Below are 27,262 nucleotides of genomic sequence, written 5' to 3' on the forward strand. Positions count from 1 at the left end.
ACAGAAGCATTATTAGTTTGGGCAGTGTCTGCCCTATATGGTTTATAAGACAAAAAAAGCAATAAACATTGACTTGGGGTGTAAATAAATCCACTTACATGCATTTGATTAATGTGACTTGGGGATGATGTTGGTCAGATATTTTACTGCAAAGATGGAACTGACAGGAAATACTTGTTTCACATACAATACCAGTTCCCAAACATCCTAACACCATTTATTGTTCAGTTTACTTAATTATTACTTACTTCTTGCCTCAGTAGTCCCAGCATTCTCTGTACATATGCTGGTGTGTGTATGTGTGTGTATGTATATTTACATACATAGGGGTGAAGACATGGTACACACATACAAAGTTAAGAGGAGGACAATATGAGCATAAAGCTCTCTTACCATGATAAACAAGTATTAAACACACACATCACTACACTCTATGACCAGTAGAGGTGGCCTCCTTAAGTTATGCAGGAGCCTCATAAATGCAGAATAGACCCCTAGGGCAGGAGTGTGTATATATATAGATATATGTATATATAAGTGCATCCCAATGAAGTTGGTGCAAGTGGGGCTGCTGCAATGATATTGAGGCATATCACTTTACCCCACCTGAAATAGTGTTGGTTTCTGTTGGTGAGTTTGCCAGCGTACTACATGAACCCATCTCATTACCAATTTACCTGTTGTTGGAGGTGGGAATGTTTTGATGTGCTCCCCACTGATGCCTTGGATTTTCTTTCCTTTTTTTTCCACTTTTTGTACTTCTACCCTCTACTATGGTTGGAAATACTCACCTCACAAGTGATAAAATGTCTTTAATAGTTGTACTTTACAAAGGAAATATGACACTTTAGGAAATGTATAATATTTCTGGGAAGAGCTTGACATTAGTTCAATGCTGGGTGAAGAAATTTAATGATAGGAATGGTACTGTTACAATGACCCATGTGAAATGCCAAGGGAAGGCCAGAGAAACCTCTCCATGTTCTCTTTATGTCCTTAAGTCTCAAGTGGATGCACATCTTTGCTTAAGGGGAAAAGGATTAAACAACATTAGACTGCTCAGAAATGTGCCAGTAAGGACTATCCAGTCCCACATAAATGAGGATCTTAAGCACCAGAGCTGCAGGCTGCATCCCAAATGGCTTGTAACCTGTATGCACCAGAAGAAAGGAGTTGATTTTTGCAAAGAATATGAAGTGTGGGATACGGCTGAGTACGGAATTATCTTGTGGAGTGCTGAGTCCTCTTTTTCTGTGACAGGTGGCAGGCATATGTGTACAGGCCAATCTAATTTGCTCTGTCCCATGTAAACCTCGCACCCAACTGTATGTCCAGGCCTCAAGCCTTTAAAGCATCTTTCTTTCAGTCCTTCAGCTTCCTCTTTTGGCTTTCCCTTTTCCTTTTTCCTTCACTTCTGACTTGTATTCTCTCTAAGTACTTATCATCTCCTTGCTCATCCTCTCCATATGTCCAAACTATTTTGGCATGTCCTCTTCAGTTCTCATATGTAACCTTCTTATCACCACACCACTCTTTTATCTTATCATTTCTTATTTGATCAACCCTCCTTACAGCATATACTATTTGACCACACCTGGATCTTCTCTAGATCTTTTTGAAGGTTCCTGATGACTTGTAACATCCTTCATAATTCTTGTCATTTGCATGCATATTTACATGTGAATTCAGTCCCTCTGGAGTAAATCATTTACATAGGCAAGGAATAGCATCGGCCTGAAGGTGAAGCCCAGTAGGATTCTACCATTTATTATCACTCAGCTTGAGAACATGCCTCTTTGTGTAATTTTTTACCTTGATTATTTGCAACTTGCCTGTCTTTATCTCCAATTTTTCATCAGCTTTTTGTGAAGAAGAACTTCATAGACTTTCTAGCAATCCCTGATAACACACGGTCTACCCACCTATCTTTTTTGCCAGAACCAGTATTCATTTTCATTGAAGTGTGTTTGTTTTTGTGTATTTATGTGTTACTGTATTTGTTCATGAATATTTTCTGTCAAAGTCAGGGTACATTGTACTGTCTTTACTCTCCAGACATTATCTATCTTTACTTATTTAACAAATTATCGTTAAAGACGATCTTTTGCCAAAGTTTGTGGACTCACCTTCATAGCACTATCTGACTATTTCTGATAGCTCCTGCTTAGTTTTTTCATATACACTGCACTAACCTCTATTGTGCACTTGTCTTCTTTAATATCTCATTATTTTTCTGTTTAAATGAAAGTTTGATATGATAATGCCCATCTTAAAATTTGATAAAGAATATATGTTAAGGGACTGCTAGTTGTATAAACCTTGAGTACTTTTTCTGAACATATTAATGAATTTTCTTTTCCAGTTTCTTACATGTTTCTTCACTTGTATTCCCTCTTCAGTTATATGCTTGTATGTACAGTCATACCATGAAGTACTTCTACCCCGAGTGTGATAGATTTTGAACTGAACACTACATAGTGGTAGAAAGCTTGATTGGAACATCATTGCATTAAGGCACATGACAGCAAGATTGTCACTATTGGCCCCCAATATTATTATATACGGAAAGCAGGGCTGCCAGCTTGGAAGCCAAAGGTGATAGCTTTTGTTCTGAATTTTTTGCAGGTTTGTAATAGTGTTTGGCACTGCAGGGGTAAAAGTAGTTTATAATGAGACTATGCAAGACTTGGTGATTGAAAAACTCTGTTTTGTTTTGCTTTACAAAAACAGATTGACATTTACTGGTGGACATATTCCTGCCCCACTGTCACCACTTTTTACTGTGCATTCAGTGTTGTGTTGGGAATATGTACACAAATACTTGTGCTTTGTGTAAACAAAGAAGTGATACTTTATCATTACATATACCTTTCCCCATTGTCCTTCTAACACTAGGGCGATTGCCTGTGAGTAGATGTATGCTCTATGTGTATCTCACAGGTGTGAGTTTTTATTTATCACCAGTTTTATTAGGTGCAAAGTGAATTAGATAGTAAGACTGTCAGATGAAATCAAGATAGTTAATAGTTATTACATAGAAGACACTCTTTGTCAAGAATATTTTTTTTTTCAATCTCGCCCTATTCATTTCACACATCTTTGTCTAATGTGAACCTTCTTGCATAATTCCATGTACTGATCTGAGGCCTTTCCATTTTACACTTGTATCAAGCTTGCCTTTTTCTTTATGCATCAGGTTTGTTTATAACCTTACTCTGTTAACCGTACAAAAGCCACCCATGTAATTTCATTTGATTTTGGCACTACATTCTTCAGCATGTTTAATGTTTTTATTTAAGTGATAATTATTTTGTTTCAGATGAAATGCTGCAAATGTCATCATACCATATTAAAAATGATTGGTTATGCTTTTTGTTAAGAAATTTTTTGCCGTAGGTTTCCTAATTGACAATACTATGAATCATTTTCATGTACATTTAGCCTTTTTCTTTCACTGTGATTGCATATATGATATGAGTATTGCTTATGTATATTAAAAAAGTTTGAAATTTTGAAGCCATCAGAATGGTCACATTACAGTAGCTTTTGATATCTTTGACAAAACTAATTTTTGTATACATTTGTTAGATTTGCTTATCAAACTTTAAACCCCTCCATCAGTATGATAAACATCAGTTTTTAGTTCTTTTCGTATGTACATAATCGTAACCTTCATCTTTTTACATCTAAGTTCTCTGTTTCTCAAGGACAAGTCACAGAATTCCATGGTTTATAGCATTTTACATCCTCATTATCTCTTACAGGTGGAGCAAACGTATAAACAGTACATAAAGGACACAGTGAAGCTTTTTGATGCCACTGGGCCCGATGCACTTGAATTTGCAGCTCACCTTTTCCACTATGAGAGTCGCATCGCAGAGATCACCCCATCAGACAGCATCCTGAATGACCCCCTTGCCTCAAATAACCTCATATCCATTGGTGAACTCTCTCAAATTGCTCGTAGTGTGAGTAGATATAGAATATTCACGTTAACCATGTTTGCTAGATTAGTACAGAGATGATCATGAAAAGATTATAAAATTTCCTGTAGGGAGAACCTGAAAGAGAAGTACTTATTGATGGTGCATCTGATGAGGCAGCTTTTTTTAATAAAGTCACTTGAAAATGTTTTTTATTAAGTACACACTAAAAAATATGTCGTAAAGTCTCATGTGCACACATTTTCATACTTCCAAGCAACAACACAGACCTTGCAGACCTTTTTTTTGGTGGGACATCTATGTAGGACCCATGAACCACAAGGTCAGTGAGCAAAAGCTTCATCCCTCCATTTCAGTACAACAGGGTAGAAAGGTAGAAAATCATGGCATCTGATTTCTAGAACTGTGCAACGCTGCAAGACTTGTTATCCCACCAGAAGCAAACAAGCAAACATTAGAGGCTGTTCTGTATATAAAACCTGTCGCTTTTTATTTCTTTTCTTTTTTCACCTGAGAAACTTGCAGCATGCAAGAAAAAACTACAGAAATATTGAAAAGAAAACTTGACATGTGGATGAAATCAGTCCTAGATGAACTCAGACAAATATGGAATGGCATGGAAAAATAATCTTGTTCATCAAACAAAATCAGTAGTGATTGCTACTGCGTACTAGTGCTGTCATGGAAATGTCTCTTCACTAGTACTTTCTCTCTGTGAAAGAGAACCTAAATGGAATTTGATAAAGAGAAATTTGATCAGTCAAGTCATGGAACATTTAACAAGATATCTCTGCCTTCCTAAAAGGGCTTTATAATGAAAGAAATACAGAGCAGAGAAAATTTCAAAGATATAGGAGTTATTACAAAGGAAAGTTTGAATTTGAGGAGCACATTGATAGAATTGTTCCATCAAGGCAAATAATGAATGGCACGAGAATGAGAACTTTCACAGCAAGAGACAGAAAGTTGATGATGACTTCGTTCAACATATTGATAAGAAGCAAAATATATATAATAATGCTGTTTTGTGTAGTCACCATTTGTACAGATAGAATGAAAGAAAACAAAATTAATGAGCTGGAGCATATGACCTCTGCAGTTTACAAAGATGGGCCTTAATATATTTATATATTTAATATACTTATGGAGAGGACAGAGGCTACATTACTGACCGGAGTAATTGCTCAAAGGTGGGAAGGTGAGGGCCAGTACCAGAAACAACAGTGCCAGCTTTCGACACCAGGTATTTCCATGGGAGGGCGATAACATCTGTCACGGCTGGAGTGCCAGTAACAGGCTGGAGGGACAATGCAGTGCCAGGGAGGATTACATACTTAATGTATGATTTTTTTTTTTTTTTTTTTTTTTTTTTATACTTTGTCGCTGTCTCCCGCGTTTGCGAGGTAGCGCAAGGAAACAGGCGAAAGAAATGGCCCAACCCCCCCCCCCCATACACATGTACATACACACGTCCACACACGCAAATATACATACCTACACAGCTTTCCATGGTTTACCCCAGACGCTTCACATGCCTTGCTTCAATCCACTGACAGCACGTCAACCCCTGTATACCACATGACTCCAATTCACTCTATTTCTTGCCCTCATTTCACCCTCCTGCATGTTCAGGCCCCGATCACACAAAATCTTTTTCACTCCATCTTTCCACCTCCAATTTGGTCTCCCTCTTCTCCTCGTTCCCTCCACCTCCGACACATATATCCTCTTGGTCAATCTCTCCTCACTCATTCTCTCCATGTGCCCAAACCATTTCAAAACACCCTCTTCTGCTCTCTCAACCACGCTCTTTTTATTTCCACACATCTCTCTTACCCTTACGTTACTTACTCGATCAAACCACCTCACACCACACATTGTCCTCAAACATCTCATTTCCAGCACATCCATCCTCCTGCGCACATCTCTATCCATAGCCCACGCCTCGCAACCATACAACATTGTTGGAACCACTATTCCCTCAAACATACCCATTTTTGCTTTCCGAGATAATGTTCTCGACTTCCACACATTTTTCAAGGCTCCCAAAATTTTTGCCCCCTCCCCCACCCTATGATCCACTTCCGCTTCCATGGTTCCATCCGCTGACAGATCCACTCCCAGATATCTAAAACACTTCACTTCCTCCAGTTTTTCTCCATTCAAACTCACCTCCCAATTGACTTGACCCTCACCCCTACTGTACCTAATAACCTTGCTCTTATTCACATTTACTCTCAACTTTCTTCTTCCACACACTTTACCAAACTCAGTCACCAGCTTCTGCAGTTTCTCACATGAATCAGCCACCAGCGCTGTATCATCAGCGAACAACAACTGACTCACTTCCCAAGCTCTCTCATCCCCAACAGACTTCATACTTGCCCCTCTTTCCAGGACTCTTGCATTTACCTCCCTTACAACCCCATCCATAAACAAATTAAACAACCATGGAGACATCACACACCCCTGCCGCAAACCTACATTCACTGAGAACCAATCACTTTCCTCTCTTCCTACACGTACACATGCCTTACATCCTCGATAAAAACTTTTCACTGCTTCTAACAACTTGCCTCCCACACCATATATTCTTAATACCTTCCACAGAGCATCTCTATCAACTCTATCATATGCCTTCTCCAGATCCATAAATGCTACATACAAATCCATTTGCTTTTCTAAGTATTTCTCACATACATTCTTCAAAGCAAACACCTGATCCACACATCCTCTACCACTTCTGAAACCGCACTGTTCTTCCCCAATCTGATGCTCTGTACATGCCTTCACCCTCTCAATCAATACCCTCCCATATAATTTACCAGGAATACTCAACAAACTTATACCTCTGTAATTTGAGCACTCACTCTTATCCCCTTTGCCTTTGTACAATGGCACTATGCACGCATTCCGCCAATCCTCAGGCACCTCACCATGAGTCATACATACATTAAATAACCTTACCAACCAGTCAACAATACAGTCACCCCCTTTTTTAATAAATTCCACTGCAATACCATCCAAACCTGCTGCCTTGCCGGCTTTCATCTGTATGATGTATGATGATACTTGATAATACATGCATGGAAGCAAATAGAAGGCAAAAAGAGTAACTTTATATGTGAAAGCATCTGATCAAGGAAGGTACAGAATCATCATCAGAAGTAATTCTTGGGAACTTAAAGACAAATAAAAGTATATGTTTGTCCTGCAAAACACATTGAGAGATTATTTGACCCTTAAACATTGGTATCCCCTCCATGGTTCATCCTCATATGCTCAGAAAAAACTAAAACTTCATACAGAATATGGTTGTATTATATTCTTTTGAAGAAAATATCCATAATATTAGTATACATCAACATACATCAACTTCATACAGAATATGGTTGTATTATATTCTTTTGAAGAAAATATCCATAATATTAGTATACATCAACATTTGTGTAAACAGATGGCAGCGTGGAAGCACCTTGTCTGTAAAAATGTATGGTAATTTTAGGTTTTTCCAGGTGTAAGTGCATTATCTTTACATCAAAACTTATTACACAATTCGTTTTCTTTTCCAGGCATGATTTTGCACAACATATATGCATTTTTTTATGTATTGCCTGCCTTTATTGACATGAGTAAATGAACAAATAACATTTTTTTAAAAAAATGTCAAAACTCATACCCCAAAATTGTTTTTTTTATTAAAGAACTAAGTACTGTAGTGTGTGCTGACACCTGGCATCACACCTGATAATATATATATGCTTTCTTTAATATCCTTTGGGTGATATAAGATGCATGATAGTTTTCAGCTGTTATAGTAGACTGCTTGTGAATTCTATGGATAATTGGCTGGTGCAAACATCAGATGTAATTTATGATGGAGGTAGGAAGCTATTAATCATCTGATGATGATAACAGTTTTATAAGCATTATCAGAAGATGATGGGAACAGTTTAATGATTAATGCAATATTAGGAAAAATAAGAACCATGCATGGAGTGACTACAGAAATATTCAAATGGAAACTAGAACTCATGACTCCAGTCATTTCCTGATAAACCTCAATTTGGCAACTATAGAAGAGCAGTGGTAGCAGAAACAAACAGCACAGTCTAACAAGCTAGACTTTCTGTGAGTGCTACTTGCTATCCTTGCCATTTGGCAAAATATTTTCATACTCATAGGTAGTTACCTTTGTCACAAACATGTCTTTGAAATCATTTTTGACATGTTTATTATCCTGCATAAATACCTCTTGGCTACACATCTCCATATCAGTGACAGAAGTTGAACTGTTTCATTGTGTTGTTGATTTCTTGTGGTCTTTCCCAAAGTTTTTCCAAAGAAATATTAAAATCATTATTATTAAGAAGAATTAAGAGTTAACTGTTCCTTTATTCCTGGTTTAGGGGAAACATTGTTTGCCAGATTGGCCTGTTCTAAGTAAGCAACAAAATGACTTGATAAATGATCACGTGAACAGAAAATATCAGAATGATCATTTTTTCTTATGAAGCATTCCTAGTTTAGGAAAATAACATTACTGCATTTTGTAATGCTAAGTATGCCTTTTGATGTGCATTTGATTATTATAGTTCCACCATGTGCAAAGAAAATTAATAACCACAGAAAAATATAAAAACCATTATTGTTTTTTTTATGAATTTAAGATTAACCATATGTACTTTGGAAAAACATCTTATTTACTAGATTGGCCAGTCTAAAGTATTTAAAAAATGATATTTTTCATATGGGCATATATTGACGACCACACAATAGACACATACAAATACATGCACACATACAGAGGTGCATGGGCACTGTTGAACATGGACACATACAAACATACAGTTATCTATAAGAAAAGAAACTGAGGACAGGCACTGAACTATAGTTAGTCTTCTATCCAGTGAAGGAGGCTGCCTTCTCATTTCTGCCTGTAGATATAGCTTGATAAACAACCTCCAATGAGTAACTGCATCAGAGGCTTTCTGGCAGTCCAAGAACACAGTCACCCATACTGCTCTTTGTTCTGAGATGGAGCTCATCCTGTCATAGTGGTCTAGAAGATTGGTTATGCATGACCACCTTTCCTTAGAACCATGTTGCCTCCCAGATAAAAAGTTTCTTCTGTGCAAGTAGTCATTCATTTGCTCTCTAATTATCTTTTCTGATATTTTACAGACAACACTTGTTAGTGAGACTAGCATGCAGATCACTGCAGTTTCCTTATCCCCTTTCTTAGATTTTGACACAATATTTGCCCTTTGGAACTACACGTTCCACGAATGACTTATTGAACATCTCAAGTGGTCTAGTTAGTGCCTCCACACATTCTCGTAGCACAGATGAGGAAAATTCATAACCATGGGCATTATGAGTCAAGTTGTTTTAATAGCCTGAATATGTCAGTTTTGTCATGTATATGTGCAGAAGCTTAGGTTCATGCTTGTAGCATATGTGCATGCATGTCTGTATGTATCTTCTGTTTATGTATCATATTTACAGGTTCCATGGCTTGCTCTCCTTCGACAGATGTTTCCAAAGAGTAAATTAGACCACAGAACAGATGTGTTGGTAATTTCACGGGAATACTTCAGTGATCTCTCCGAACTCATATCCACGACGGATAGAAAGTACGGTACTTGACTTAATGCATTTGTCAGAACCTTAGTTAATGAAATGAATCAGAATGGTTTTTACTTTTTTCATAATTTACATTATGTTGTTGATATGCTACTGCAATTACAGTATTGAAATATTCTGAATATTGATGTGTGCATTTGTCTTTATAAAATCATTCAAATATACACTTACTTCCTGCTTAGGGATCCCTTCTATCTTTATAAGGCTCCCACAGCACACAGGAAGTGGGCCACATCCACTGATTGGGACCACATATTATAAAGTTTTGTGATGTACATGCATTTATGTACAGAAAGTGTAGGGCAGTTGTAAATGCTAGGAGTCTTCTTTGTGGAAGTTGCATGAAGGGTCTTGGAATATACTGAAATAGTGTTTGTAGTGTTGCAGTGATGGCTTATGTCCAGAGTGTAGGCAGGAGAGTGTGACTTGTGTTTGTCGGGGAATTTGGTTTCTGATGGATGTATACCTGGTACGTTGGAGTATATAGCCCCTTTCTCTCTGTCTCTGTCTCTCTCTTCTCTCTCTCTCTCTCTCTCTCTCTCTCTCTCTCTCTGAATATGTAGCTTTTGTCCCAGTAATACATTATCTTGATTATGGTTATAAAAAAAGGAAAATTTTTAAAAGCATTGCATAGTACCTAAACTTTCCACAGTTTCTCTAATGATCATCAGGGATAAGACTTATTGTAGATAATGTCATGTGTAATGGTACAAAATTTAATTAGATTCTGCCTTCAGTAATTTTTCTTTTTCAGTCTCCTGAACAACTACTTAATCTTCAGTTTTGTGACAGCGTACATACCATACCTGTCTTCAGAAAATACACGGGTCTTGGATCTTTATCGCAAGGAATTTACAGGTACGTTTTTTTTCGAGGTGAAGTTTGAAATACTCAAAGGCACGATAGTAACTATCAATACAGTAGACCATTCAGGTACCATGTGTGATAAATTACACATTGAACCATGACTTAAGCAGTTGGACTAAGAAGATATAGTAGAAATAAAGTAGATTAAGAAATGTGAGTAGGAAAGCTACTACAATTGCTTTTTCAGTATAGATTTTGCAGTATTCGGTTTATTATTTGAAGTTTCTCTTTGAGGTCTGTCTGTTCTGCAAGCCTCAGAGGATCTTATCATTCTTTGCTAACCACTCGTTCATTGGTTGCCCTTACCATGCTAGCAGGTCTGCCCTCTTCCGATCAGTGACCCGCACTCAACATTGACATTGTCCTTGCTGGTCATTTGATAGGCAGCCTGGCCACCACGTGATTCTCAGATCCTGAAATGTGAAGACTTTTTCCTCTTTTGGCCTTTTTTTGCTTTTTGTCAAGTTTCACCCTATCATGAATAAGTATCCTTCTATAATTTGCATGAGTTAGGGTAAGAGGTTTGGGTAGAGTGGAGGGTTGGTGAAAGACTTTGTAAAATGAATTGTGGCAAAACATCTGAAATGGATGGGATTGCACTTGAATTTCTCAAGAAAGAGGCTGATGATGTCAGCTGGTTAGTTAGGATTTTCACTGTATGTATGGCTTGAGGTCATGTGTCAGATAATTAGTAGAATGCTTGTGCAGTGCCACAGCCCAAAGACAAGGGAGACAAAAGTAAACGTTCATATTTTAAAGGTTTAATCTTGACAAGTATACATGGTAAATTGTATGAGAGAATGGGTAATAGAGAGTGTGGTGGCATGCACAGAGCATCAGATTAAGGAGGAATGGTATGGCCTCAGGAGTGTTAGAGGATGTGTGGATCAGGTTCTTGCTTTGAATAATATGTGTACAGAATACTTAGAAAAGGCTTTGCTTTTATGGATCTGGAAGCAGCATGTGGGAAAGTTGATAGATATGCTTTGTGGAAGGTGTTGCAATGTATGGTGTGGGAGAAGAGCTGCTAAAAGTTCCTTTCAAGTGAGCAAGCTAAGTGCTTGAGTAAGAAAAGAGGAGGGTGAGTGGATATGGGATGGGAGAAAAGCTACTAGAAGCAATGAAGAGTTTCTTTCAAGAGAGTAAGGAGTGTGTTTAAGAGAGGAGGGTGAGTGGTTCCAGGTGAAGGTGAATCTGCTCCAAGGGTATGTGATGTCACCACTGCTGTTTAATCTGTTAGCAGAGGGAGTTGAATGCAAGGATCTTAAAGACAGAGGAGTGGTTGCAGTCTGTTGGCTGCTTGGAGGCATGGGGAGATGAGTCAGTTGCTGTTTGCTGATGACACTGCTTTGGTGGGAAACTTGATTAAGAAGCTTAAGAAGCTGATGTCTGAAACAGACACATCCACTAATATACACACATATATACATACATGTTCATACATGTATGTAGAATAAAGACATATACATAACATATATACAGACATACATAGCCATTTACATATATACACATGTACATATTTATAATCGCTTGCCTTCATCTGTTCCCGGCACCACCTCGCCCCATAGGAAACAGCATCGCCACCCTCTGTATCAGCAAGATAGTGCCAGGAAACAGACAAAAAAAGGCCATATTCGTTCACACAGTCTCAAGCTTTCATGTGTAATGTACCAAAACCACAGCTTCCTATTCACATCCAGGCCCCACAGACCTTTCCCTGGTTTACCCCAGATGTTTCACAGCACGTAAACATTGATATACCACATCATTCCGATACAATCTTATCCTTGCATGCCTCTCACCCTCCTGCACTTTTGGGCCCAAACCGCTCAAAATCTTTTTCACTCCATCCTTCTACCTCCGGTTTGGTCTCCCGCTTCTCCTTCTTCCCTTCAGCTCTGACACATATATCCTCTTTGTCAACCTTTCTTCACTGATTCTCTCCATATGTCCAAACCATTTCAGCACACCCTCTCCTGCTCTCTCAACCACACACTTTTTATTACCACACATCTCTCTAACCCTTTCATTACTTAATCAGACCACTTCACACCACATATTGTCCTCAAACATATTAATTTCCAACACATCCACCCTCCTCAGTACAACTGTATCTATAGCCCATGCCTCGCAGCCATATAATATTGCTGTTTGTTGGGACTACTATTCCTTCAAACATACCCAATTTTGCTCTTTGAAATAACGTTCTCTCTTTCCACACATTCTTCTTTGCTCCCAGAACCTTCGCCCCCTCCCCCATTCTATGACTCACTTCCACTTACATGGTTCCATTCGCTGCTAAGTCCACTCCCAGATATCTAAAACACTTCACTTCCTCCAATTTTTCTCCATTTAAACTCACATCCCAACTAAATTGTCTCTCAACCCTACTGAACCTAATAACCTTACTCGTATTCACATTTACACACTTTTCCAAACTCAGTCACCAACTTCTGCAGTTTCTCACTAAAATCAGCCACCAGTGCTGTATTATATGTGGGAGTGTTTCAGCAGTTTTGAAGCTAGAGATCAGGTGATTTAAATGTGAGGGTGAGTGATGTGGCAGTTTAGAGTATAACTGGTATTTAGTGAGGTGTATGGAAGTGGTGAATCTCTTGTGAAGTTGTTTACTGAAAAAAGACTGGTGATTTAGAATTCCTTGTGATGAAAGAGGGACAGAAAAGTTTATGTTGGTGAGTAGATTATTGGATTACATAAAAATTTTTGGTTAAGCAAAAGAGAGGCTCTTGGAGGTGAATGTGTTGAGAAGGGTAGCTGATGGGATGTCTGACCATTCCCTGGTAGGTGCAAGGGTGAAGATTTGCAGGCCATGAATGTAGAATAAAGGAAGACAGTAGACATGTTGGTAATGAAATTCTTGAAGACAGTACATCATGCAGGTTGAGTTGATTATTCAAGGAGCGTGGTAGCTAGTGCAGTTTAATTAAAAGAACTGGCCAGAGAATAAAGGAATTAAGTATACTTAATGAAAGTAAACAGTGTACCCATGAAGTTTTTGTTTCTTGAACATGTAAGAAAAAAGTAGTTAAGTTTTAAGTACCTTATCATTACCTCTAACTTGTTTAGTTTTCATTGGGTGGATCAGTTGCATATACACTTTCAATTCATTCATTCATATCCTCAACTTATGTTTAGTGTGTTAATGTGAAACAAACTTCTTTACTAATAATAGAAGCAATTTTTTTTTTTGTTCTTAGCAAATCATGTTGATTCATAATATGAGATCAAAGTCTATATTTGTTCTTTCACCTTTATGCACAAAATAGTCTCATTGCATCTGAACATATATGTTTCTCAGGCATCTTCATCCAAAACATCTCTAGTGCAAATTAGTTTTCTTGGTATAACTAGCTATATATGCCATTCTTGTTCCCGAAGTATTAATACTAATCATCTTTTTTAACAAACCTTTCATTTATTATGCATGCTCCTTGATGTTTCCATCCTTAAATACTTGAATCCTTGCTCCTTTTTTATGATTTTTTTCAGTGTGGAATATTTTTATTTGCATATACACATATGTTTTATTTTTTTCAGGGCTTAAAGAGCCCATGGAACGATGGGAGCTCTGCATTCAATCAACAGCAAAATTTTTCAAGTTTGGTTTGGGCTCACTGTATGAACGAAGTCCAAGCAGATATCGATCACGCCAAAGGAATTCCCAAGTTGTAAGTGAAAGGAGCATGAGTATGTAGCCTAGAATACATATTGTATGAAAATGACAGAAATGATTTCATAAAGAGAATGGGTATTATATATAATTATGATCCATTACACACAATGAGCACAGTAGGATGAGAGGGACTGGTACACCATCATTAGTAGACTTTGTCACACACACTAGTATGGATATTGAGAATATTATATATGGTAGACCAGTAGAAGATGATCATGTAATGCTCAGGGATTGACTGTATGATAAGTGGTAGTTAAATGAGCTGATATAACACAAAACTTCAAGAGGAGGTGCTATATCTATCTATATCTCTGATGTCCGTTCCCTTTGGGAATTCCCTCAAAGGGGTGGCTCAGCAAAAGAGTTTTTGATCAAGATACTCATCACTTTCTCTGTTCCAAGATGGGTGAACTTAAAACCTCCAGCCTTATCCTGTAACTTAGCTTTTCTTAAATCTGTTAAATCTGATACCATCTTTGTTGCCCTCCTCTGGACTTCTCCATGAGCTCTTGGTGCTTCTTTAGGTGATGACTATACCTGAGAAGCCTGTTCTATCCTTGGCCTTATGTAGGTTATGAATATTCTCCTTATCCATATACTTTCAAGCTGTTTTGATATTTGCCAGCAGACAGTTTGTCTCCCAAACTGTTCTCATAATGTGGGACTCTGATGACAGGTTAAGGACAATATCAACTCTTAAGGCCTTTCTCACACAGAATCATAAAGCTTATTTCCTGGTAAGTAATAAGGATTTTGAAACCCATGGCTGTTAGCCCATTATTTACATGGAAAAGAAGTCATGATATTGTGCAATTTGTTAAGCAAACCTTTTTGGTACCTATTTCATGCTCTATGGTGACCCTTTTGTACTGCATAAGTTAGTATATATCTTTGAAGTTCGAAATTTTCCAAGAATATGACAGTTTATATTCTAACATCTTTTTCAGGTTAATGAGATGTTCAGTAAGATCCGGCATACCTTGGCATCAAACCTGGCTAACAGTCGTTGGTATCCCTTAGAAATAAAGGCTCAGCTTACTACTAAGGTAATCTTGTAAATCATTTTGCCTTTTTTTCTTATTCAGATTGAAGTGATGCATCTATAATCTTCATGTGTGCTGTAACTTGTGAGAACCTCCATACATCAAAGAATCAGATATCCAGTAGTGGTACTTGCACTATTTATCACTGAATTCTGAGGCTTCCACCTAAATGGAAGTCACCCATTTTTTCACCAGTAAATAAGAAAGTTAAAAAGTAAAAAGAAAAGAATCCCCACCATATGCTTGTCATGGGACATGTGGAAGTTTGAAAGTGAGAAAGCATACTGAAAGGTAGAAATGTTAAGCAAAAGGAATAGAAAAAATAGTCATTAAAGGATAATTATGAATACCTGAAAGCACATCTATTTGATTGGGGAAGAGCAGTGTGGTTTCAGAAGTGGTAGAGGATGTGTGGATCAGGTGTTTGCTTTGAAGAATGTATGTGAGAAATACTTAGAAAAGCAAATGGATTTGTATGTAGCATTTATGGATCTGGAGAAGGCATATGATAGAGTTGATAGAGATGCTCTGTGGAAGGTATTAAGAATATATGGTGTGGGAGGCAAGTTGTTAGAAGCAGTGAAAAGTTTTTATCGAGGATGTAAGGCATGTGTACGTGTAGGAAGAGAGGAAAGTGATTGGTTCTCAGTGAATGTAGGTTTGCGGCAGGGGTGTGTGATGTCTCCATGGTTGTTTAATTTGTTTATGGATGGGGTTGTTAGGGAGGTGAATGCAAGAGTTTTGGAAAGAGGGGCAAGTATGAAGTCTGTTGGGGATGAGAAAGCTTGGGAAGTGAGTCAGTTGTTGTTCGCTGATGATACAGCACTGGTGGCTGATTCATGTGAGAAACTGCAGAAGCTGGTGACTGAGTTTGGTAAAGTGTGTGAAAGAAGAAAGTTAAGAGTAAATGTGAATAAGAGCAAGGTTATTAGGTACAGTAGGGTTGAGGGTCAAGTCAATTGGGAGGTGAGTTTGAATGGAGAAAAACTGGAGGAAGTGAAGTGTTTTAGATATCTGGGAGTGGATCTGGCAGCGGATGGAACCATGGAAGCGGAAGTGGATCATAGGGTGGGGGAGGGGGCGAAAATTCTGGGAGCCTTGAAGAATGTGTGGAAGTCGAGAACATTATCTCGGAAAGCAAAAATGGGTATGTTTGAAGGAATAGTGGTTCCAACAATGTTGTATGGTTGCGAGGCGTGGGCTATGGATAGAGTTGTGCGCAGGAGGATGGATGTGCTGGAAATGAGATGTTTGAGGACAATGTGTGGTGTGAGGTGGTTTGATCGAGTAAGTAACGTAAGGGTAAGAGATATGTGTGGAAATAAAAAGAGCGTGGTTGAGAGAGCAGAAGAGGGTGTTTTGAAATGGTTCGGGCACATGGAGAGAATGAGTGAGGAAAGATTGACCAAGAGAATATATGTGTCGGAGGTGGAGGGAACGAGGAGAAGAGGGAGACCAAATTGGAGGTGGAAAGATGGAGTGAAAAAGATTTTGTGTGATCGGGGCCTGAACATGCAGGAGGGTGAAAGGAGGGCAAGGAATAGAGTGAATTGGAGCGATGTGGTATACCGGGGTTGACGTGCTGTCAGTGGATTGAATCAAGGCATGTGAAGCGTCTGGGGTAAACTATGGAAAGCTGTGTAGGTATGTATATTTGCGTGTGTGGACGTATGTATATACATGTGTATGGGGGGGGGTTGGGCCATTTCTTTCGTCTGTTTCCTTGCGCTACCTCGCAAACGCGGGAGACAGCAAGAAAAAAAAAAAAAAAAAACATCTATTTGCCCATTTTCAAAACCTGCGTTATGGTCTCCCTTTCTCCCTTACTGTTCCTGTAATATTAAACGAAAAATATACATGAAGCAACTGCAGAAGCATATAAAGGAAAACTATATGTATGACTGGGGCCACTCCCTGATGTACTTTGGATGAGCCCTGGCATTCTTGCAAAATCCCATCATAGGTATTTGAAGATGTGGAGTTTGGTAGATACTCTTTCTTTCTCCTTGAAAAGACAAAGATAATGATGGGAAAACTAATGGTGCGACTAATGAGACAAAGTCCAGGTGAAACTAGTACCAATAATATTTATAAAACTTATGTATCACCAGTTTGTGCAAAAGGTGCAAAGCTCCTGAAACTATATAGACAAAGGAATAAGGAGAAGTGGGAGACCATATTGGAGGTGGAAGGATGGAGTGAGAAAGATTTTAAGTGACTGGGGCCTGAACATACAGGAGGGTGAGAGGCGTGCAAGGAATAGAGTGAAATGGAAGGATGTGGTATACCAAGGTCGAAGTGCTGTCAATGGATTGAACCAGGGCATGTGAAGTGTCTTAGGTAAACCATGGAAAGGTCTTTGGGGTCTGGATGTGGATAGGAAGCTGTGGTTCGGTGTATTACACATGACAGCTAGAGACTGAGTGTGAACGAATGTTGCTTTGTTTGTCTGATTTCCTATCGCTACCTCACTGAAGCAAGGGGTAGTGCCCTGAATGGATGAAGGCAAATATGAATATGTACATGTCTGTGTATATGTATGTATGTATATGTGTATATGTTGTGATGTATGTATCTGTGTATGTATGGGTGTTTATGTATATGTATGTGTATATAAGTGAATGAGCCATTCTTCGTCTTTCCTGGTGCTAACTCTCTGACACAGGAAACAGCGATCAAGTTAAATGATAAAAAAAGAGTGATAGACAAAAAGAAAAAAAAAGTTGAAGAACAACTGTATATGTATGAAGACCATCATGGAATTATACCAGGTAGACGTACTGAAATTCTTCCCTAGTCCATTACAGAAACATTTATGAAGATGTGGAGACTTTTGCCATGGCAACCCCCATGATGTGAGTTCCAAGAGCAAACAAGCATCAGATAGATTATGAAACTGATGAAAGGCAAGAGACTGGTTACTGTTTTTCTTGAATTTACTGAGAAATTAGGTAAAGTACAGAAGTTTGTTTGAAAAACACAGCAAAACAAAACATAAAAGGTATAATAGGAAGATGGATCAAGAAATTTCTGACCAACAAAAAGAAGCTTAAATTTGTAACATGGAACCATGTTTCATGAGGATGTTCTCTCAAATGTGTCTTAGGGAACAGCACAGTTTTCAAGAATAGTACAGTGTTGATATTAGAGATAGACATTAGAGTAAAAGAAACACCAGGGTCATCAGAATGATAGGAGGAGAAAAACATGGAAAAAGAGATTGCAGAGACATTGATATTGTATGTATGTGAGCAAAGGTAAAACCAAAAAGAATTTAGGGAGGTAAATGCAAGAGTTTTGGAAAGAGGGGCAAGTATGAAGTCTGTTGGGGATGAGAGAGCTTGGGAAGTGAGTCAGTTGTTGTTCGCTGATGATACAGCGCTGGTGGCTGATTCATGTGAGAAACTGCAGAAGCTGGTGACTGAGTTTGGTAAAGTGTGTGGAAGAAGAAAGTTAAGAGTAAATGTGAATAAGAGCAAGGTTATTAGGTACAGTAGGGTTGAGGGTCAAGTCAATTGGGAGGTGAGTTTGAATGGAGAAAAACTGGAGGAAGTGAAGTGTTTTAGATATCTGGGAGTGGATCTGGCAGCGGATGGAACCATGGAAGCGGAAGTGGATCATAGGGTGGGGGAGGGGGCGAAAATTCTGGGGGCCTTGAAGAATGTGTGGAAGTCGAGAACATTATCTCGGAAAGCAAAAATGGGTATGTTTGAAGGAATAGTGGTTCCAACAATGTTGTATGGTTGCGAGGCGTGGGCTATGGATAGAGTTGTGCGCAGGAGGATGGATGTGCTGGAAATGAGATGTTTGAGGACAATGTGTGGTGTGAGGTGGTTTGATCGAGTGAGTAACGTAAGGGTAAGAGAGATGTGTGGAAATAAAAAGAGCGTGGTTGAGAGCAGAAGAGGGTGTTTTGAAGTGGTTTGGGCACATGGAGAGAATGAGTGAGGAAAGATTGACCAAGAGGATATATGTGTCGGAGGTGGAGGGAACGAGGAGAAGAGGGAGACCAAATTGGAGGTGGAAAGATGGAGTGAAAAAGATTTTGTGTGATCGGGGCCAGAACATGCAGGAGGGTGAAAGGAGGGCAAGGAATAGAGTGAATTGGAGCGATGTGGTATACCGGGGTTGACGTGCTGTCAGTGGATTGAATCAAGGCATGTGAAGCGTCTGGGGTAAACCATGGAAAGCTGTGTAGGTATGTATATTTGCGTGTGTGGACGTATGTATATACATGTGTATGGGGGGGGCTTGGGCCATTTCTTTCGTCTGTTTCCTTGCGCTACCTCGCAAACGCGGGAGACAGCGACAAAGTATAATAAAAAAAAAGATAATATAGATTTGAACAAATACATATGTAATGAAAATTAGTGTAATGTTTCTGCCTTACAAAGGACTAACAGGAAAAGGATAAAAAAAGAAGGAATTTGATGAGCAGAGTAAAATGATGAGTAGTTTGATGGTGAGGACAGTGACTTCAAGAGAAAGAGAGCTGACAGTGAATATATTCATCACAAAGATAAGACAGAATTGAATACAGTACAGCTGTGCTGAAATACGAAGTCCTAAAGCACTTACAAGAAGAGTGAAATGAATAGAACACCTGAACTGCCATGAATGACTGAAAGAACTGCAGCTATAAAGGCTTGAAAAGAAGCGAAAGATATAAATCTCCCAATTGAAAAGAGTAATGAAAAAATGTGATTTTAGAGACAACAACACATTAGAGCTGTTGACATGACATGGCATTCTTCACTGACACTGAAGTTGATAAGATTAGTATCTCAGATCATAACATTGTAGAAGGAACCACAGCCTATGACCTTGTCCCAGGGAGTTGGATATTTTTGCCTTTACTAGCCTAAGAGATGTAGGTTGGGAACCTCAGTTCAGGAAAGATACTTCATTTAAGATGTCTGTGCCTATGCTACAGTAATTTATGCTCTCAGATATTTTCTCCTAACTGAAAACTACAGTATTTATCTGGGACCTTATATGCACACGAAAATGTTGTACATCTTTTGCTAGGAAATTGGAATGAATAAGCATAAAGGAATGTTGAATGAATTTCATGTCATTTTGAATAAGATTAATGGCTTGCTTCTATGTGTCAGAATTAAGTACAGTATTGGTATGTAAACTGTAAAACAAGTAATTGTGATACATAAAGTAGATGAGCCTTGTATGATTGATTACTTTAGTGAACTATGAAGAATACAGATTTTTTTGTGAGTGCTGGTCAGTTTTGATTATAAATGTGACACTAGACCATTTTAATGATTTACTTATTTGAAATAAGTGAAAGTACACATTACTTTGTCAATATATTAATTGATGGAAATTCATAAGTTATACTATTTTGTATTTTCCTGCAGCTCGATAATATGTCCATAGCTGTTGGTTATCCAGAGCGCCTCCTTGATCCTGCAGTCATCAATTTTTACTATGAAGGCTATACAATATTTATCAAAGACTTCTTTCAGAATCTTCAGGTGAGCCATCATAATAGTTATTGTGGGACATGTTACTCCAGTCCAAAATACAATGATAAGTAGACAAATGTAGGTTACTAATTTACATGATTTTATGAAATGATGAATGTCATTAAATTGGCATGCCTTAGTACAATGCATCTGCAGTGCACTGTGTTAAAACCATGATTTGGTAGTTCAAGGGCCTACCAACCAAAATTTTAGCAAGGACAGAATCCAGTGCTTAGGATCACTCCACTTCCAACAAACTCTGTTCCTCATAGTATTACATACTTTCTGTATTTGTATTATTTGGACCATCTAATATATACATTATGATGAAATAGTTTATTATTTGAACCTTCTAAAGTAAACAGTATGAAGTCTGAACTAACTACTATTTCTGAATGGAGAGGGATCATACTTTATTTGTCATCCATTTAACTTTATAAAGTACCCATCTGTACTAATCTGTTTTTACAGCACTGAGTAGCTGGGGAGCTGTACTCCTTCAGGGCTCCATCTCTTAAACTTTGTTTACTACCATACAAGTTTATAAATTTGTTTATTGTTTGTATTCACAGTCACTATGTTTTGTTCCATTCATCCACTTATCTCTAATTAAAGAAATAGCTCTTTACATCCTGTGTAATTTATCTATCTTTAGAGTCTTGCTCTGAACTCGTTGGTCATTCTTTGCATATATCAGGGAACTCTTCACTGTCAAAATTTTCACGTGCTTCAGAAACTTTTTATCAAGCCCCTTTTACCTCCTTCCAAATGAAGTTAGATTCATAGCCAATAACCTCTTTCAAATTGAATGTACTTTTTTGAGATAACATTTTTGATGTATTTCCTTAGATCTTCTCCATCAGACCTGTGTGTTTTTTCATCCAGGATGACCAGACTTGAGATCTATACTTTAGGTTAAATATACTCTGCAAGTATTTTACTGAGCATTTCCTGATCCATGCAGTGTAATGCAGTTTTGTGATTAAACTACAGATGATATCCCTCCTTAGCAATTATTCCAGTGATTAGTTATGGTAATAAGCTGGATACTCTGTTCACATTCAAGTCCCTTGCACATGTAGATTAATTTCATGAGTTTACATGAAATCCCTAGTATGATTTAACTTGCTGTATCCCCCTAATGTCATTCTATCATGTCATGGTATCCCTCTGGTACTTACATGGCTGTTGATGATAAGATGGGTAATAAAGTATCATCCTGTATGGTTGTATCACCCTCTGGTGTATTTTTCTGTTTCAGAACTTCCAAGATTTCCTTCTTTAGCCAAAATTTCAAAATAGAATGCTCTTTGGAAGGTTTAGTGATCCACTGGCTTTTCCATTAGCTGCCGTGGAATGGTCCTATTTGACTGTAGGTTGATTGGTTATTCCAGCATTACTTCTGTCATTACTTCTGTTGTAATTGTTAATGTTATTAGACCCAGGAGATTCAAGCTGATCCTGGAACATGCCTTCTTCAGCAATCAAGCATTAAGTACTCTCATTTTGTTGATAAGTCCTGTCACATCTTGGGATAATGGTCTGGGCACTTTTTTCTCCAAGGTTGAAGTCAGAAGGGTAACTTATTTTGTGATAGGCTGCTAGCTGGGTTGTGGGTGGGCATCTTTTTCACCTTTTTTTTCAATTTTTCCATGGCTTATGGATAAGAGTTCCCGTGGGTTTTAGGTAGGTAGTATTTGCATGGGTTTTCCCTTCCCTGTCCTTCCCCTGTTACTAGAGGCCTTGTCCATCCCCTCGCTCAATTCATGGTCACCATCATTGCCCATTCCATTACAGTCTACTTAAGATGGGACCCGCTGATTTTTTCATAAAGTGTAGCTTCCTTTTTTCTTCCCAGGGTAAGCCAGTTTAGCAAGAAAAGTGTCATGTCAGTTGTGAAGACAGACTCAGCACATCTTGTAGAAGTACCAGCATCCCTAGGGCCATCCCCAGATTTTCTCTCCTTCCATCCTTTCATGAGTCATGCTTACCATATTTACAAGATAAGGAGATGGTCTGACAAGGAGATGCAATCTCTCATGCACTCCTCAAAGTTATTAAAGAATTTTTTTGAATGCAAAAAATTTTTCATTTCACTACTTTTTGAGAACTGGCCCCACCCTGGTTTTCCTTGGAAGGTTAGGATGTTCGTAAGTAGATAATACCTTATGTAATTTGTTAGTATGTTGTTCAGAAGTTTGGCATTGGATATATGCTTTTACCAACAGATAGGTTTATATATTTAGTCACCAGGGACACAAAAATTACTTCATCTGCTGAGAGCAGACAAGTTTGTTGACATGCCAGTCAGTCTCTTGTGGTTGTTGACCAGCTTTGATTGGGGGACAGCTCTCAAATTCTTTACAGTTTTTAGTTTTCTGCCACATTGGATAGCTTTCAAGACAATTACAGTGCACTCTTTGATTATATTTGCTCTAATTAATGCTGCAAATGTAGCCAGGGGAGCTGCAATCACTGCAGAATATAAAATTAATGAATGCTCCTGTATTCTCACATGATGCTATAGCATAACATGATAAAATTCATGTAGTGACAAATAGGATATGTGCATCACAAGTGGAGGGGACAAGGAGGTGGGGAGATGAGATTGGAGGTTGGACAGAAAGATATTATGAGTGCTCAGGGCCTGATCATGCAAGAAAGTAGAGGCATCCACATGATAAAGTGACCTGGAGCAATGTGGTATGTGGATGGCATTCTCTCAGTGGGAAATCATCTAAAGGTCTATGGGGCTTGGTTTGGAGAGGGAGCTAGGGTTTTGGTGCCTTACACAGGACAGCAAGAGATTGGCATTGAGTGAGTGAAATTTTTCTTCGTCTGTTTTTGGCACGACCTTGTTGATGCAGGAAAAGGTGAACTAGTATGGAAAAAGTTGATTTTGTGCAGGAAAACTAACCAACTTGTTTATGTCTCTTTGTAGGCATACACGGATATGGTTATTCATTATCTTTCACATGGCCTTAAAAGTGTGTTTCCAGTCATCCTGAGAAGTCATTAACACAGGTATCACAGTGATTCCAGGACTGTGCCCTGAAAACAAATGAAAATAGATGTGGAAAGATTAGACCTGAGATGGAAATGGTGAAATCTCAAGAAAGAGTGTGGTCTAAATCACCAAATTGAGAAGAAAGGAAATCACCACAATTGCAACACTAAAACAAAACCCTGAATGGCCAGAATATGAATGTGAAAAGTGCCTATTAACATTGAAAAGAAGAGCAAAATGGAATGATGCCATGAACCAATATTGGCAAGATTATGGAGAGATAGGCCTAATCAGTATTGGAAACCAAGATGAAACCATTATTTTGGCCAAAGCAGCCATTGAAACCCACTAATCAGAGAGAACTCTATTTGTTTGAATACCAAATGAGGAGAGCCCTAGTAAAAATGGTACCAGACCAACTGAGAACATACACACCATTATCAGTACAAAGACAGGCCCTTTAAGAATCAGAAATGTATTGTTACCAAATGGGAAATCAAACAAAATGAGTGAATACACCAATACAGAGTATTGTAAAGAAGGCATACTGGTAGCTGGTCAGTGTTAAGATTGACTTTAAGTACATGGGAAATGTTCAGCAAGTTATCCATTGTAGATCAGACGTATGAATTTAAGTACATGGGTGATGTTCAGCAAGTTAGCAAGCTCTACATTGTATATCAGATTAAACCTAGATACACTTATGTTGGGTGTCTATCTGTATCTCTAATGCCTATTCCAATTGGAACAACCTGAAAGGTGTGGCTACGGCAATAGAGTCTCCATAACAAAAGAACTCCATTGCCACTTGTAAGTCTTTAGTGCCTCACCTTTAACAGGCCACTGGCAGAGGACAGGTCTAGCACAATGTTTACAGAGGCTCCTACCTAATGTTCCTGATGACTACTTTTATCTAATGCTCCTATCTACTACATCTCCACAATATTTCTACCTAATGCTCCTGCCTAAATGTTCCTACCTACTACTTCTGTCTACTGCTCCTCCCATTTTGCCAAAAGGTAGGGCTATTGCATAGTGACAGCACTAATTATCACAGAGCTAAGATGTAAAAGAGGATGAACCAGTTTGATATCAGCAGTGAATAGTTCTACAAAAGATGCAAAGCTGGAGTAACCAGAGGCCAGAACAAGAAACTAGATAAGAGACTTGGTAAAAGGATGTAATTAAATACATCTGTAGTATCAAAGAAGTGGATGAATGGAATATAATAAGTGATGATGTTATGAAGGTTAACAGTATACAGTGTAAAAATTTATATTATAGTTGAGAAATTTCAAGAGATGGAGCTCCACAAATGTAGAGCTGTATTTCTGTATTGTGTAAATATGTAATTACAAATGGGCAGTTACTTGGAACAGATTTTTCAGAGTTAGGAGATGCAGGTTCTTCTAGAATGTTTGATGCTGAATTATAGGAAGTTTTCTTTATAAAAGATTTATAGTGATGAATTGCACAGTTATTCTCTGCTTGATGCTGAATTATAGGAAGTTTTCTTTATAAATGATATATAGTGATGAATTGCACAGTTATCCTCTGCTTGCACTTTCATGTTCAGTGGTAGATTGCTAACCAAATTTATTGGGTTTCTTTTAGGATTCCATCCAAAATGCTGGACGGCAAATGGAAATGAAGCTTATAGATCCAATGCCAGAATCTGATTGGATGGATTCCTTATCAGAAGATTCAGTCACATATGTACATGAAGCTAACAAGATAGTTGTTCCACCGCACTTGCTCAATCCTCCACTCTTTCATCGCAATTACCCTCTGTAAGTATATTAAAAAAAAAGCAGTTGAAGTAGTGAAAGGCTGGGGGATATAGAAAGGTGTGAGGAAAAGTGAATGTGAAGCTACTGTGAAATGGATCTGGAAAGTATGTATGGAAGCATGGAAAAGTGTTCAAATGCTTGATGACCATATAAGGGCAGTAATTATAGAGGAAAAAGTCTTCTTAGTGTGATTGACATGGTGTGGTAGGATAGTGATTGATGAAGTTAAAAGGGTTAGTGAATCTCCTTTCGTTGGAGAATAATATGGGCTTAGGAAAGAATGAGGATGTGTAGAGCAGATCATTTTTTTCCTCAGACAAGTAGTAGGAAAAGTTGAAGATTTAGATTAAATGTTATAGAAATAAAAAAGACATATGATAGGGTATATGTGGAAAAAGTAAGAACTTTTGTAAGTTCTTACTTAGTTTGATATACATGAAAGTAGTACACATGTGAAGGTATAATTGACAGGTTTGATTTTAATCAGGAGTGTTATGGTTGTGATAAATTTTTTGTTATTTTTCATTTCTTTGGTTGTGTCATTGCATGAGAAAGTGTGAAGTAGGTTGATTTTAATTTGATACTGAACCATGGAGAAACAAAGTTTAAGTTATCACAGTTGTTGAGTTGTTGTATGCAGAGGATGCTTCGTATTAGCTGAATCAAGGAAAAGTTGTGCGGAATTGTGAACAAATTTATTAATATATATGTAAAAATAGGATGTTAAAAGTATCTGTAAATTATGATGGATGCTAGTTTTTGAAAAAGATGGGAGATCAGGTTGTATGATCAGTTTACTTGGAAAAGAACTAAAATTTGTAGATGAGTTTAAAAGCTTAGAAGTCAAGCTTAATAGAGATGGTAATATCAAAGATGAAGTTGAATTTAGGCATTCAAGGTAGAAATACTAAGATTACATTGAAAACAATGGTTAATGATAAAAATTTCAGCACATAATGTGCAAGAAGCCTGCATGAGGAGGGTCCTTTTTCCAGCATTGATGTATAGATGTGAATTCCAAGCATGCATAGTTCAGGATGATTAAAAGAAAAGCAATGGGAGATGGATGATTTGCATCTTATGATTGTGATTAGGAGGTTAGAAAGAATAAGAAATTAAGATGTTTCAAGTGGGAGTTGGATACATTGCATTGTATAACTGGAATTATGAGGCTTGATAAGAATTAAAAAAAATGTGACAAGGTTATCTGGTGTAAGGTCACAAGAAAAGCAGGTAAATAAAGTCTTTTAGAATCATACGGTCATATTGGACATATTTCAGATGATAAGTCTGTCAGAAAGATATCTAGTAATTCAGTAGAAGGTACAAATAGGAATGATAGACTGTGTAGGAGATAGATAGATAGATATAGTTTAGTGATTAATTAGAGATAAAGAGTCCAAGATGAAGTAATGACTAGGAATCTGATTTAATGTATGCATTGTGTGTGCAGAGGAGGTATTAAAGAAGACTTTACTCTAGATGAATCAGTTCAGTATGTTAAGGGAAAAGTAAGAAAGTTTATATCTTTTTAACAGCCCTGCACATGAGTTGAGGATGTGCATGTGGTATTCAGAAACTGTGAGTGCTTGATTCACCGCATTTAATTGGGAATGGATTAGTAATGACGGATAGATAGATAGATAGATAGAAGGGAGGGAAGGAGGAGTTATTATGGAATGCTCATCTTTGTTACATCCTCGTATTCTTTACACCCTTACATATGTGGTCAGTGGCCATCCTCATTACCCTTTCACCTTCATTATGCCCATATTTCCACTACAC

General features: G+C 38.0%; 1 protein-coding gene across 1 annotated transcript in view; it reads left to right on the top strand.

Annotated features, from left to right (window-relative positions):
- The window catches only part of LOC139748573 (endothelin-converting enzyme 2-like), a 665,699-nt gene that overhangs the window by 615,721 nt on the left and 22,716 nt on the right, over nucleotides 1–27,262 (top strand). The window contains exons 6-12 of the mRNA XM_071661616.1: nucleotides 3,765–3,968; nucleotides 9,453–9,580; nucleotides 10,345–10,448; nucleotides 14,016–14,146; nucleotides 15,102–15,200; nucleotides 20,573–20,689; nucleotides 25,302–25,477. Of these exons, the coding sequence (XP_071517717.1) occupies nucleotides 3,765–3,968; nucleotides 9,453–9,580; nucleotides 10,345–10,448; nucleotides 14,016–14,146; nucleotides 15,102–15,200; nucleotides 20,573–20,689; nucleotides 25,302–25,477 (959 nt within the window). The remainder of the gene's footprint in view (nucleotides 1–3,764; nucleotides 3,969–9,452; nucleotides 9,581–10,344; nucleotides 10,449–14,015; nucleotides 14,147–15,101; nucleotides 15,201–20,572; nucleotides 20,690–25,301; nucleotides 25,478–27,262) is intronic.

The sequence above is a fragment of the Panulirus ornatus genome, chromosome 5 (assembly GCF_036320965.1).
Source record: "Panulirus ornatus isolate Po-2019 chromosome 5, ASM3632096v1, whole genome shotgun sequence".
Classification (NCBI taxonomy): domain Eukaryota; kingdom Metazoa; phylum Arthropoda; class Malacostraca; order Decapoda; family Palinuridae; genus Panulirus; species Panulirus ornatus.